The sequence below is a fragment of the Pagrus pagrus genome (genome assembly GCF_965226575.1).
Source record: "Pagrus pagrus genome assembly, chromosome: 17".
Taxonomy (NCBI): Eukaryota; Metazoa; Chordata; class Actinopteri; order Spariformes; family Sparidae; genus Pagrus; species Pagrus pagrus.
Window position 1 is genome coordinate 16600938 of NC_140201.1, and position 15354 is coordinate 16616291.

The 15354-nt window shown below is 43.7% G+C and overlaps 1 protein-coding gene across 1 annotated transcript; it reads left to right on the top strand.

Moving 5' to 3' along the window:
* The first annotated feature begins 292 nt into the window (after window positions 1-292).
* col1a2 (collagen, type I, alpha 2) lies at window positions 293-15354 on the top strand. The gene is made up of 48 exons (XM_084378580.1): window positions 293-406; window positions 824-907; window positions 1494-1550; window positions 1778-1822; window positions 1940-1993; window positions 2144-2197; window positions 2290-2343; window positions 2456-2509; window positions 3126-3179; window positions 3372-3416; window positions 3610-3708; window positions 3892-3945; window positions 4293-4391; window positions 4736-4780; window positions 5085-5183; window positions 5337-5390; window positions 5507-5614; window positions 5723-5776; window positions 5923-6021; window positions 6273-6326; window positions 6464-6562; window positions 6654-6707; window positions 6824-6877; window positions 7013-7066; window positions 7198-7251; window positions 7362-7406; window positions 7551-7649; window positions 8139-8246; window positions 8345-8398; window positions 8520-8573; window positions 9595-9648; window positions 9809-9862; window positions 9951-10058; window positions 10237-10290; window positions 10746-10799; window positions 10941-11102; window positions 11224-11331; window positions 11626-11733; window positions 11849-11902; window positions 11993-12100; window positions 12229-12282; window positions 12406-12513; window positions 12699-12752; window positions 13002-13109; window positions 13267-13510; window positions 13635-13819; window positions 13928-14170; window positions 14279-15354. Exons 3-48 carry the CDS (start codon window positions 1548-1550, stop codon window positions 14423-14425), a joined length of 3810 nt encoding a protein of 1269 aa, XP_084234706.1. The 5' UTR covers window positions 293-406; window positions 824-907; window positions 1494-1547; the 3' UTR covers window positions 14426-15354.

The following is a 15354-nucleotide window of genomic DNA, read 5'->3' on the forward strand; positions in this document are numbered from 1 at the left end:
TCTGTTTAGGCGAGAGTCAAGGTGAGCACATGATGCTGTTCTTATGTGTCAATTAGCACCTACAGTGTGGCATATCAGACACATACAGCCTAGTTTAGATCTGGTCTTTTTTGATGAAATGTGTTTTTTTAACTTGCTTGTCCTCTCACTGTAAGGTCAAGTTTGTTTACGTACACATTTTATTGTAATTAACACACACCAGATGGTTTGAATAGAACTCGAATCTTTTTAAAATCTGCTTTTAGTGTAGTTTAGATGAGACGCAGTGGCATGCTTTGCTTTTTTAGAGGAATAGTTTACAGCTGACGTGTTGCTGAAGCAGCCATCTGCTCTGTGCTTTGGTCTGACTGAGTGATTCTCTCTGCCGCAGGGTCCCCAAGGAGAGAAGGGACCACGAGGTGACAGGGTAAGCTGATGAGAAAACTCTGCTGCCCTTGACCAAACAACTGTTACCAAATATGTAATATAGGCATTTTAATGTGGTATAATTTTGGTGCGTCTTTGGCACCGTGTTAGTTGACTTCATTTGACCCTTTAACCTCAGTAGGCCACACCCCTTTGTTTACAACACCCATTGGCCTGTGTTAAGAGACAGTAACAGCAATGTGATTTGATCGGGACTGTTTGAATATTGACCTTTATTGACAATTAAAATGTGTTATAGTACATTTCTTACAATAACACAATTTGCTACAACAACATTATTTTTAATTATTCTGTCATTTCATGAAATAGAATAACCTGAAACTCACAAGAAACCCTTCTGTCAGCGGCTGTTCATGCAGTTCCAGTGTTCACTCACCACACCATCTGTCTTTTACAGGGTCCTAAGGGCCCAAATGGAAGAGATGGCAAACCCGGACTCCCTGGCCCCGCTGGCCCCCCTGGTCCCCCTGGACTTGGAGGAGTAAGTCAGCTGTTTATACTCGCAAAATTGGTTGTCTGGCTTTGCAGTGTTTAGCTCAAAGGTGGTGCGGGAACTTTGACGGTGCAAATGCACAAGCTGTGATTTGACTTCCAGCGTTGGTCATGATGACAACCGTGCAGAAAAATATGTCTGCTCGATGTGTGAATTTGACCCACATTAGGGGTTGCAGATTGTTTGTCTGTGTCACACGAATCATGAACTATCTTGGAATGGCAAAAAAGAAATGGCTTTTAATAATGATGTCATAACCCTGTGACCTTTGACCTTTGGTCCTTAAGCCATCTGACACCATGGCTAACAGATAACACACGGATAATACACAACTACCTTACTACTGTAGTGCTAATTAAGTCTTCAAAACATAAAAAATACAGGATTCTCACTTGCTTTTTACAGTGCATCAGTTTCTATTTGTGTCATGCCGATAACATAGGCACGGACAATACTGGAAACCACTGCTATTTATCTGACCTGGATCGAGGCTCTGCCTGTCCGATAATGTCCTGATATATTATGAGAAGTTTGTCTACTGGCTAATTAATCTGTGTTTGTTTCTGTTTCACAGAATTTTGCTGCTCAGTATGATGGTTCAAAAGCCCCTGATCCCGGCCCTGGACCCATGGTGAGGGCCAAGCATACACATGATGACATCACACATGCTCCCACGCTGGTCCCATTCAATCCACAGCACTATTCAGATACCTTTATGTCAATAGTGTCTCTACAGTCTTACCTACACATGAATAATTTTGATTCCAGTTGCATTAACCCTAATGCCAAATTACACTAGCATAGGTTGACTTAATGTTAATGAATGACATTACTAATTGACTTATTTCTCCTTTTCAGGGTATGATGGGTGCTAGAGGCCCTCCCGGACCTCCTGGACCCCCTGTAAGTTCACACTTTTTTGATCAAACTTGACTCCATACCTACAACCTGAACACACAGCGTACTGTTGCTATGGTGTCTAAATGAAGACTAATTGCTGTGCCTCTTATCATTCAACAGGGTCCTCAGGGACACACTGGACACGCTGGTGAGCCCGGAGAGCCTGGACAGACTGTAAGATAATCCCCCAGTTTTCATATTATCACGTGATGATAAGCATGCTTTAGTATTACTTCTTTGTCACTGTCAGATGTCATAGATGCCATTGTATTTAAAGTAGTTGTTATATTTGAGATCTTATATGTTTTGTTTTTCTTTCCTTAGGGCTCCGTTGGTGCTCGTGGCCCCCCTGGACCCCCTGGCAAATCCGGAGAGGACGTATGTATATATTTGTGTTTCAACAAGCATTTTCAAGGGCCGCTGTTGTTTACGGGAATGTCACATACTAACGTCTTTTTGTGCTCTCACAGGGTAACAACGGCAGACCCGGCAAGCCCGGAGACAGAGGTACCCCCGGCCCACAGGTGAGACATTCTCTCCTAAACAAGGAGAATGAAACACAGAAAGATACAAACAGATATCTGAACTGTAAATATGGACTTCATCTAAGTCATATTTCTTTGTTTTGAATCGCAGGGTGCTCGTGGATTCCCCGGAACCCCCGGACTTCCAGGAATGAAGGGACACAGAGTGAGTGTTGATCGTGATTCCTCTGCTTGACCTGCCTGCGTGGTAATCACCTGAACCCCACTGGTCTGCAGCAAGCAGCCGAAACGCTCCAAAAATAAAAACATATGGCGGAAGAGCTCTACCTGCGTTTTGTAAAATGTGGACTCAAATGACTTGGAGTGTCACTTGAAAGGATTATGGAGCTATCTTCCTTATTACTCTTCTTTGCTGAGGAGCTAACTAGAAATAAAAGGAGTCTAATGGCTGCTATTTAAGATTTTTAGTCCCCGTTTTGTGTGAGAATGTCTCATCTGTGAAGTCACTTCATGGCTTTTAGGTATTGGAAGGCCCCTTCCATATAACCCAGAGCCAGGTGTTAACTTCCTGTGAAACTGCTTTTGAAGATACAAACGCTCCCTTATTGTCTCACAAGGGACACTGGATGTCTTATTGTCAATACGTATTCTTAATGGACGTCAAACAAGCATGCAGTATGTCGTGTTAAAAATCCGATTTTATCTAACAATCCCTGTCTCATCATTTTGTCCCTTATTTCATCTTTTTTATGTTTGTGTCTGTAGTATTTTAGTATGTGATTGTAAGCCTCTCCCATCATCACTTTCCCTCTGTGTTTCAGGGTTACACTGGTCTGGATGGACGTAAGGGAGAGCCCGGTACCGCTGGCGCCAAGGTAAGAAAGGCACTTTCCTCATAACTGCAGCAAAATGAGTACTTTATTTAATATAGGAGCACAGTTTTCTTTAAGTCTTAATATATTAATATTGATATAAGCCTGCTGATAACAAATCATTGACCCTTCAACCTTTGACCTTGAGTCACTTCACCCCAGACACTTCATCATCTTCTCCTGTCTCCCCTATAGGGTGAGCCCGGTGCACACGGAGCTGCTGGAAGTCCTGGACTCGCTGTAAGTTTTTTTATCGAGTTCAAGATTCACCATTTATGCACAAAACCTTAGTAAACCTCAGTAAAAGCCATAGCCACAGCCATATTAGATGCTTTATCACTCATGTTCCTCATTCTTATCATTCATTATTACATGATTGCAGTAAAGACGCTTTTCTCATCACTTCTGTTCTTCTTGTGTGTCCTCGCTTTAGGGATCTCGTGGTATGCCTGGTGAGAGAGGTCGTGCTGGCCCTGCTGGCCCCGCTGGTGCTCGTGGTGCTGATGGCAATGTTGGCCCCGCTGGCCCTGCTGTGAGTATTGACCTTTTAAACCCCTTTGCGATTGTGAGATTAATCCCCTTTGTGAATATTGAACTCAAAAGGAAGGTATCATCAAGGTACCTGTCCAGAATGTGCTTTGTAATATCTTATAACTTATAACTTGACCTTAATGTGACCTTACATTGATGCCATGTCTGGTGTTCTTCTACCTAGGGTCCCCTCGGTGCTGCTGGTCCCCCAGGTTTCCCCGGTGGTCCCGGCCCCAAGGTAAGTGTGATGCCACTTCCTGTTGCATTTCCTGTTCTTTGAGAACATATCCTCCAAGAGAAGCTCATGTTTAGTGTCACAAAAGGACGCAGTTCTCATTGACATGTAGTATGAGCATCTTCTTGTACTGTATAATATCCCCATGGGGATAGTTCATGCATGTAGCAGCCTCAGTAACTTCAGACCAAACATTCAAACCACTCATATCTAAACCACTGTCTGATCATTTAAATACACACCAACACATCCTTATACAATACCAGTAAATCGTTTAACTCCTTTCATCACAGTATTGATTTTTGTTTAATTTCATTATATGATTGTGGATGTGTTTTTGTCTTTGATAGGGAGAGATTGGACCCGCTGGAGCTACTGGCCCATCTGGAGCTCAGGGAGCAAGAGGAGAGCCCGGTGTCAATGGTGCTGTTGGTCCCGTTGGTCCCTCTGTAAGTATCCTGACTGAAGATGTTTCCACTCACCTCTCTGTCACTCTGTAAAACCTGGAAAACTTATAAGCAAAAACATTTATTTTTGTTTGTTTGAGTCCTGGATTTAGTCTTGATTGTTTTGTTGTTCCAGATTGAATAAATCAATCCACAAACTTATGTAGATGATTAAATGATTTGCATGCCCATCCTATCCATGTATTTGTCCCTTAACTTAAAAAGTTCTGTAAATAATGTTCCTTGACAGAACAGTTATATTGTTATTTAGCGACAGTGCCTGATATTATCACATTCCCCATATTATAGTGCTTTGGATTTCCTAATGTCTCTTTCTTCCCCTGCAGGGTAACCCTGGTGCTAATGGCCTGAACGGAGCCAAGGGAGCTGCTGTAAGTATTCAAGTTGTCTCATTTGAGTAGACATAGGTTAAAAGTCAATTAGGGTCGCACAGAGGTTACAAAAATTCACCTTTGTCATGTTGCAAAAACAACACATAAATATTTAGATTGTTTCAATCACAGAATATCAAGTCATTTTACTGATAGCAGGATGCAATTTTAATTTTCATATACTCTATTATTTATTGTGTATATATATTATGTTATATAAACAATAAAGGTTAAACACCAAGACATAGGCACAAGACAGTTAGGCTTGAGTGATGCTCACCTGTCTGCCTTTGCTGTTATTTAGGGTACCCCTGGTGTTGCTGGAGCCCCTGGCTTCCCCGGACCAAGAGGAGGACCTGGACCCCAGGGCCCTCAGGGTGCTGCTGGACAGAGAGGTCTTGGTGTAAGTACACACACCAACAGCCACAACATTAATAACCATAATACTCACTTGGAAGCATGCAGATGTACACACAACACATACGCCCTCACGCAGACACACAGAAACATTTGATGATTGATCTTTACATTGATGGTGTCTGTTTATGTGTTTCAGGGAGATCCTGGCCCTCAGGGAGTGAAGGGAGATGGTGGTCCCAAAGGAGAGCCTGTAAGTTCATATCCTGATCCTGTTCTTTACTTTATAATTCCACCAAACTGAATCTGAAACTGAATCTTCGCTTATACACTGTTTATGACTCATAACTTCTCTATTGCTTTCCTCAGGGTAACTCTGGACCTCAGGGATCCCCTGGACCTCAGGGTGAGGAGGGCAAGAGAGGACCATCTGGTGAGCTTGGTGCTACTGGACCTGCTGGCAACCGTGGAGCTAGAGTGAGTACCAGATAGCCATCTCTGAATGGATGATGATGCACCATACCAACACAAATCCAGAGGTTATGGTACTTGGATCCCCTGCTAATGCGTGTGCGTCTCCTTTAGGGTGCTTCTGGCGGCCGTGGTATGCCTGGTGGTGAGGGAAGAACTGGCCCAATTGTGAGTGTTCAGTGAGCAAATCTCATTCCACCAACATGCTATACATAACGCAAATCTCTCTTCTACTTCAAAATAAAGTCAACATTCAGTGATGAGATGAAGCTTCCTCCTCATTTCTCTTGGACCTCTTTGTCTCCTTGTCGTAGGGTATGCCCGGTGCCCGTGGTGCCACTGGTGCCGGTGGACCTCGTGGACCCCCCGGAGATGCTGGCCGTGCTGGTGAGCCTGGCGCAGCTGGTCTCAGGGTGAGTCTTATGCTAAATTCTTACCTGGTCTCTGTGTGAGTCTAGTAAATCACAGAAACCTGAAGGGGAAGTGGGAAATTGGGAAATTGGATTAGCTGAGTTAGATTAGCTTGGAGCAGTAGTCCGGTAATGGTTTTGCTACAAAGCTGCTGACATTGTGAATAATTAAACTCAAGAATTCAATGCAAGATAACAGTACACATTAATAATTACAGATACATATTAATTACTGACTAATGTTCATTTTTCAGGGTCTCCCAGGAAGCCCTGGAAGCTCTGGACCCCCAGGAAAGGAGGGACCTGCTGTGAGTAAATCTGAATGTCATAAATTTTACTTAAGAACACGGACATTGCTCTCAGTCTGCACTGTTTTACAATCATATTTGCTCTAATGAATGCCAAAAACATGACTTCCTTCTTTACTTCCTATTTTCTCCTCCAGGGTCCTGCTGGACAAGATGGCCGCTCTGGACCTCCCGGCCCAACTGGACCTAGAGGCCAGCCTGGAAACATTGGCTTCCCCGGACCCAAGGGACCTTCTGTAAGTAGAAAAAAGGCCAAGACTGAAAATGTTTCAGTATATCATTAAGTTTATCATAACCTGTGGTTAACTGACCTTTGACCTCCTTCAGGGTGAGGCTGGCAAGCCTGGAGACAAGGGAGCCACTGGCCCCACTGGACTGAGAGTAAGTAAAAAAACACCCAGCAACAAATTCCACTGTCGCTCACTGATAAAACATTTAAACTTTTAAACCATAGGATTTTTCTGTTGTTATAACAGTTAATTTATCTTTGTCTTTAGGGAGCCCCTGGAGCTGACGGCAACAACGGAGCCACTGGTGCCACTGGACCCGCTGTAAGTATCCTTAAATACAACATTCATGTTGCTCATACATACATTCATACGCACAAATACTTGCATTTATGATGTGATTACCACAGCCATCAGTGTGCCATTTTAAACATCGATCTTCTGTCTTTCTTCCTACAGGGTGGTTCTGGTGAGAAGGGAGAGCAGGGACCCTCTGGAGCTCCTGGCTTCCAGGTTTGGATCCATCTTCTGACTCTATTTAAACAATTTAGAGCAAATTTGCTTAGGAAATTCAGAAATTCAGTACATCGTTTCACTGCTCTTTTGAGTCTGTTGGTCCTGATCTTGCGGCTTGATGTTTTCAGGGTCTGCCTGGCCCCGCTGGACCTGGTGGAGAGGCTGGCAAGGCCGGAGACAGAGTAAGTAACACACAAACAGACACTGAATTTCTCCCATGTTACAGTACAATCAGACCACAGAAAATGTGGAATAAGCAGAACATCTTTAACCAACCATTTGTCTCTTTTAGGGTATCCCAGGAGACCAGGGAGTTGCTGGAGCTGCTGGTGGAAAGGTAAGTTAACCTGCCCATGCCATCCCTCTGGGTGTGTTTGCATCAAATGAAGCAATTTATTTTCTAGTAGCCTCACAGATTTTTGTAAGATGCTGAAATCATTCAAATAGATAAAACACTGATATCCTCAATGTGTTCCTCCAGGGAGAGCGTGGTAACCCCGGTGCTGCTGGTGCTTCTGGACCTCAGGGATCAATGGGAGCCCGTGGACCTGCTGGAGCCCCTGGATCTGATGGTGGCAAGGTAGGATGAGGCCATTGCAAAAAGAATGATCCTCTTTCAACCTTATTTTAACTCAGATGTACATTGAGGTAGAGACCTCATTCACAATACAGCCGATTAAAAAAACAGACAAAAGATTCTAGACACCAACAAACATGAAAAGGAAACTTTTGCACATTGGAAGAAAGTAGGTTTTTTTATAAGCGCAAACACAATCCAGTAATTTGCACATTTAAAGAAAAAAAACAGGAACTACGGACAAAAGTTAGCTAACTAGCTACCTATGGTACAATTACATTAATGTCTAAACTGAAATGTTGATTAATGTCTGTTGTCTCTGCTAAATTAAAAGCATGCAGTTATGATAGATATTGCCAGTTATAAATCTTAGTGCACAGTGATAGACAGCATCTAAGGGCTTCAGTGCTGCACCTGAAGCATTCATGTATATGTCAAGCTAATATATGTTTTATGGAAAAATGAACCATAGCTTGCCATGTTTGTTTCCAGGGAGAGCCTGGTGCTGCTGGAGCTGCTGGAGGTCCTGGACACCAGGGACCCGGTGGCATGCCTGGTGAGCGTGGAGCTGCTGGAACCCCTGGACCCAAAGGAGAGAAGGTAAGTTCCTAAATCTACCAGCTGCAAATAAAGCAGGATTTCACCCCTTAAATTAGCTCACGTTTGTTAATGAGAACATCTTCATCCATCTCCTATAGGGAGAGGGTGGACACAAAGGACCTGATGGTAACGCTGGCAGAGATGGAGCCCGTGTAAGTTAAACTCTCTAATTCTTCATGAGGCACTTGATATAAACGTTGTTGCCATTCACTCAATTAGAGAGTGTATCAACCAGAGCCTCAGTCTTAGTGTCCTATCCTCTGTCTTTTTTAGGGTATGCCCGGACCCGCTGGACCTCCCGGACCAACTGGAGCCAATGGTGATAAGGTAAGCAGCTAATGTATGGATATTATTTACCACAAAACAAATAACGACACAAAAGATTTGAATAAAGGTGTTTAGGGTGTATACTGTAACACAAATTAATTAATGTAACGGAGCTTTGTTACAGCCTAAAAATGGCTGCCTCCAGCATTAATCAAGATGGCTGACAGACTCTTGCAACAGTAGCTTACAATAGACAACCATCAACATGTGTTATTGAGATCAAGAAATGCTCACTGTTGACAAATCGGACTCCATATCTTTGGACATCCCACTTTTCTGGATGAGAAAATTGCGATTACCGGCACCTATACGATGCACTGTATCTGTAGTTACAAGCTCCACGCTGCCACCTGATGGCCATTTTATAATATTACAGTAATCACTCCACTATAATCTAGGACAGCACTGGTAATAACAAAACAAATGGGCACTTTATACATTATTTGTCATTTAAGTTTGATTTATTTTGACACATTTACTGTATCCCAAAGTACTGATGATACAGAACAAGTAAAAAAAACAACAAAAGAAACAAAACACACGACACCCCAATAATTCTACACACATACTGTATAAACATACAGTATATACATTCACACATACACATCCTATCCACTAGTACCCTACACCCTTTTTATGTTGTTGCTCCTTTGACTAGTGTTAAGCTACTCTGTAAAATTTGTCCTATGTGGGCTCTGCCAGTTGTGTAGAGGTTTGATACATTTAAATATTTTCATGATTTTGTGCATTTTATTGCATGTTTGCCTATGTAGACAACTACTAGAGGCAGAAATACAACCAAAACAATGACAAAACATTTGTGTTACTTGGCACAATTAAGAAAACAGAATGGATTTCCTCTTGTAGCAGCACATCAACTGATCAAGTTTTCAAATTAAAAAAACATATTTGAATAATCAGACAGCAAATGTGTTTCTTCTTCTACATACTACTGCTATTACTGTCTTAACAAAAGTCACCAGAGTACATTTAAAATAATGCTGATTTTGACCTCCTCCAGGGTGAGAGCGGCTCCTTCGGACCTGCTGGACCCGCTGGACCCCGTGGAACCCCTGTAAGTAGCTGTGGCTAATTTCCCTCGTCATATTACCTGTTTTACCACATCCATGCCAAAGGACCTGTTCACATTAATACAGGATGAAGAGATTATAACAAAAAACAGCTTTTGTGTGCAGTTCAATCAGTCTTCATGACCAATTGCTTGTTGTCCACAGGGTGAGCGTGGAGAGGTTGGACCTGCTGGATCTTCTGGATTCGCTGGGCCCCCTGTAAGAAAGCCGTCAATCACCTTTCAATGTAATATATACATAGTTACATATTGATATTGACCTAGCCCCTTACTCTTCCTCCCTACAGGGCGCTGACGGTCAGCCTGGAGCAAGAGGAGAGCGTGGACCTTCTGGAGGAAAGGGAGAGCTCGGCCCCGCTGGCCCTGCTGGACCCGCTGGACAGTCTGGACCTCCTGTTAGTACCATTTACACCAGAAAAATAGGATAGATCTGATATAATAGACTCAGTGTATGATTTAAGGAGCAGGAGAAGGTTAATCAGGTGTCAGAAAGATTCAAGATAGTTTAGGAATTTAGGATTGTAGTTGTGTACTCAGAAGCATGATGTCTGGTTTCTTCATCTGCTTATCTAGGGTCCTTCTGGTTCTTCTGGACCTGCTGGCGCTCGTGGAGACACCGGACCTTCTGTGAGTATTAAAACATAAAAAAGAATTCCCCCAAATTCCACTCATTGCATCCGTAAGCATGTAGGAGCCATAAAAACATGACAGCACAATTTAACCGCAGATATTATCACTGCTGCACAACAAGCACCTGCCACACTCACGCACTCACTTCAGCCCTTTCAAATCAAGGTAAAGCTACTAGAGCGTGGAGTGACTGAAATCTAATGAGTCATTTTGATCATAGATGTCTGTTGATTTTTTGTTTTCTAGTTTTTAAGTATAAAGTATACAAAATAGAACAATTGGTGTTCTTTAGATTTATTTCTTCACCTGTGGTCCATGGCCAGAAAATACAGAAAATACCCCCATCATATCTCCGATGTCCACTCTTATACAGACACACAGAGACACAGTTTACACCACACATCCTTGATGTCCCATCGATAACCTATGATTGTGTGTGTTTCCGATGTCAGGGTCTGACTGGTTTCCCTGGTGCTGCTGGTAGAGTTGGACCCGCTGGTCCCGCTGTGAGTATTGATCTTATATTTACAACCATTAGGAAACACACACGCATTCAGACCCACACTGGACACAATGGATTACATGAGTAGCTTCTTTAAATACAAACACACACTCACCCACCTGTACTATTCCTCTTACCTTCTCAGGGCATTGTTGGACCCCCTGGCTCTTCTGGTCCCGCTGGTAAGGATGGTCCTCGTGGACTCCGTGGTGACCCTGGTCCCGCTGGTCCTTCTGGAGAGCAGGGTATGGTTGGACCACCTGGTCTGGCTGGAGAGAAGGGATCCTCTGGAGAGTCTGGTCCTCCTGTAAGTTATCGCTCTTTTTTTCAGTCGAAATTATGAAGCTGTGGTGCACTGACATTTTGAAAGCAGCAACAGTTGGATGAATAAATATAGCTAAGCACTGATATGTGGTGTGTGTGTTCAGGGTCCTTCTGGTACTCCTGGAACCAGTGGTCCTCTTGGACTTCAAGGATTTGTTGGTCTGCCTGGTGCTAGAGGAGATCGTGGTTCTCCTGGTGGTCCTGGTGGTGCTGTAAGTACACATTAATCAAAAAAGTGGTAGAAACTACAATATTTGCCTCTTAAATTTAATGATGATAATGATGAAGAATTGTTAAGTAACATAAAATTGACATTGAAACTGACATTGGGTTTCAGGCATGCAATATTTTAAATGTGCATTTTATCAGAATAAAAGCCCATTTTGCAGCGTAGTTTGAATGAACAAGCGCTAAAGAAAAGATCAACACAGAAGGTCAAACATTGCTTCACATACAGTATGAAGCCTTTGATATGACCCAGTGATTTTCTCTGCATCCCATCACAGGGAGAGCCTGGTAGAGTTGGACCTGCTGGTTCCTCTGGAGCCCGTGGTCCTCCTGGAAACATCGGTCTGCCTGGTATGACCGGACCTCAGGGAGAGGCTGGACGTGAGGTAAGGCCAATTACAAGTACTGCAAAGATCTGTTAACAGTGACCTGTCTCGCACAAAAACAACTCAATTGAAGACTAGAAACTTTTAGTTGAAGCTTGATATTCTCTGCCTATAGGGTAGCCCTGGTAACGATGGACCCCCTGGCCGTCCTGGAATCGCTGGATTCAAGGTAATGCCCTCTCACACACCATAACTATGTTTGTATACACAACACACACACATATGCCTTGCTCTGACCTGCACTTTTAACCTTCTTCAGGGAGACCGTGGTGAGCCTGGATCTGCTGGTGCCATGGGACTTGCTGGTGCCCCCGGACCTGCTGGACCCACTGGAGGAGCTGGCAGACATGGAAACCGTGGAGAGTCTGTACGTATAAATAGTAACCCGGACACAACTACACAGATTATTTTCTATTACCTTGCAGCAACATTTGCAGGGTACAATCATCTGCTTGATTCACTCATCCTTTCATTCTTGTCTTTCTTTGTCTCTAGGGCCCTGGAGGTCCCGCAGGACCCGTTGGACAAGCTGGAGCTAGAGGCGCTGCTGTAAGTACAATAAACCTATATAGGTATAGAAATCACACATAGAAGAGTGCTCATTTCACATGTGCAGGACAAATTGTATCCTATTCTAGCAACGTGAGGTTTCTGGGTGTGTGTGTGTTATAGGGACCTGCTGGAGGCCGTGGTGAGAAGGGAGGTGCTGGAGACAAGGGAGAGAGAGGCATGAAGGGTCTGCGCGGACATCCTGGTCTCCAGGGAATGCCCGGACCATCTGTGAGTGACGGCACACCATCATAATTCACACGAAAATATGAAAGTGCTGATTTTTACCTGATACCCACGGACTCCAAATGCATCAGTTGGCATTTGTAATAGCACCATCATGTAAACACTGCATGTAGAGGAAGTCTCGTTCATCGTTACAATGTCATTCAATGATGCACTTTGTCTCCCTACAGGGACCCTCCGGTGACACTGGATCTGCTGGTGCTAACGGACCTGCTGGACCCAGAGTGAGTAGAATCCTAATAACTTGCAGTACACCTGTGGTTTTCTTGTTCCACCTGTAACCAGAGAGGCACCAGCTCTTACAGATGAGTTAGTAATGAGCAGGCATATAGATAACCACAGCAAGGAAGGTATCTGGGATTGATCGCCAAAGTACCAAAAGCAGGAGATTCTGTAATTTACAGTCATCTGTGATGAAGGATTGCTAAAAAGGACAAATATGTGACTGTGTCATGTGATGATCTCCTCTTCAGGGACCTGCTGGACCCCACGGACCCCCTGGTAAGGATGGTAGAGCTGGTGGACATGGTTCCATTGGTTCTCCTGGTGCTCGTGGACCCCCTGGATACGTTGGACCTGCTGTAAGCACTTCTACTTTGTCTTCATCTGCTCCAATACAGAATTTGGTCATTTTCGTAAACCAGATAGACAAGCTCCATTCTAAATGAAAGGATCCTCTGCTAAGGATCTGACTTCAACCCTGGTCTACATTTAAATCCACTCTCTTATCCATATCAGGGTCCTCCAGGATCTCCCGGTCTGCCCGGACCTCCCGGCCCATCTGGTGGTGGATATGATGTTTCTGGATATGATGAGTACAGAGCTGATCAGCCCGCTATGAGAGCCAAGGACTACGAGGTCGATGCCACCATCAAGTCCCTCAACACTCAGATCGATAACCTGCTCACCCCTGAGGGATCCAGGAAGAACCCCGCCCGCACCTGCCGTGACATCAAGCTCAGCCACCCCGAGTGGACCAGCGGTAAGCTCAACAAAATCTAGACCCACCTACATGGAGTACGGTTTAGATGCCTCTTTGAGCCCATATTAGTAAGAGTAAAGTAGTCTCTTTCCATCAGCTTGACTCTCTCTTTTCTGTCCTGCAGGATTCTACTGGATTGACCCCAACCAGGGCTGCACCAATGATGCCATCAAGGTCTTCTGCGACTTCACCACCCGCGAGACCTGCATCTATGCCCACCCTGAGAGCATCGCCAAGAAGAACTGGTACAGAAGCACCGAGAACAAGAAGCACGTCTGGTTCGGAGAGACCATCAATGGAGATTCCGAGGTGAGCAAGAAAGGACTATTCAAGCAGGATTCAGGCAGGAAATGACAAATATTTACATTTTCTACATATATTCCAAATGTTGACTGTCCTTCCTTTCCCTCCACGCAGTTTACCTACAACGACGAGACCATCAGCTCCCAGAGCATGGCCACCCAGCTGGCCTTCATGCGCCTGCTGTCCAACCAGGCTAGCCAGAACATCACCTACCACTGCAAGAACAGCGTTGCCTACATGGATGGTGCGAGCGGCAACCTGAAGAAGGCTGTGGTGCTCATGGGCTCCAACGATGTGGAGCTGAGGGCTGAGGGCAACAGCCGCTTCACCTTCTCCGTGCTGGAGGACGGCTGCACTGTAAGTAGCTTCTTTAATTGTTTTCCGTTTTCTGTTTATAAACTGCTAAATTAATGCAATTTTGGTGGCACTATTCTAAAACCTTCTTTTCTTTCCTTACGCCTGCAGACACACACTGGTGAATGGAGCAAGACAGTGATTGAGTACAGAACAAATAAACCATCTCGCCTGCCCATCCTCGACATTGCACCTTTGGACATTGGTGGAGCTGAACAGGAGTTTGGTTTGGACATTGGCCCAGTCTGTTTCAAATAAATAGACTCATGATAAATTAACACCAAAAAAGAGAGAAAGAACGAAAAAACAAAATCTCTGCCCTTCTTTCTGTGTTGTTTTTTTTATACTGAATGCTGATTTCTCTCTGCACATCCACTTGCTTAAGATGGGCAACTATCTGAGAGGACTGAACGGACTGAGAGGAGCGTTTGTGCAATGCAAATTAATACAGCAACCCAAAGGGACGCGGGAAAACACCTTGTTGTGGGACATCATGCCATCCTTTTGTAAAAAATAAAAGAAGTGTAATAAAAACGCTGAAAGTATGCATCACTTTGTGGTCTTTGTATATCTTCCAAAGAGGAGGTTTAAAACCACAATTTCCATGAAAAAAAGGTTTAAACTACCTCATGCCTGTACTTAAAGAAAATACTATTGACAAAACCTGGGTCCACAACAGAGATGTTACGACTTCTAATGCTTCAAGCTTTGTCTCGTATCGGAAGGTGCTCAGTTACTTGAAGCAGAGATCTATGGTGCTAATATGCAGCTGTGGAGCAAACCACTCTTATACTGTATTACTTTGTATTGACCTTTGAGGAGTCTTGCATTCGTCCCCTGATGCTCCCCCACTTTAAGCATGTGGAATGTTTCTAAACCTGATGTCTGGTTTTTTGTTTTGTTTCATTTCGGTTTTTTGTTTTTGTTTTGTTTTGTCTAGAAGGTTTTTTTTTTTTTTGTTTGTTTTGGTTTTTTGTTCAGGCTTTTTTTACTCTCCAAACCCCACACAGTGTTCATACTGACAGCACATATTTCATCCAATTCTGAATGGTTTTTTTAGGCGGCCTCTCTCTCTCTCAAAAAATGACACCACAAAGTCTATTGTACCTATTTTGTATATGTGAGATGTTTAAATAAATTGTGAAAAGTTCTGAAATAAAGCATGTCCAATGTTCCAAAACACACTA

Bases quoted from the DNA above. Each gene is read 5' to 3' on its own strand.
- col1a2 (XM_084378580.1), top strand. The intron at 3,180-3,371 runs GTAAGAAAGGCA...TCTCCCCTATAG, and splicing joins CCGGTACCGCTGGCGCCAAG to GGTGAGCCCGGTGCACACGG. The intron at 5,615-5,722 runs GTGAGTACCAGA...CGTCTCCTTTAG, and splicing joins CTGGCAACCGTGGAGCTAGA to GGTGCTTCTGGCGGCCGTGG.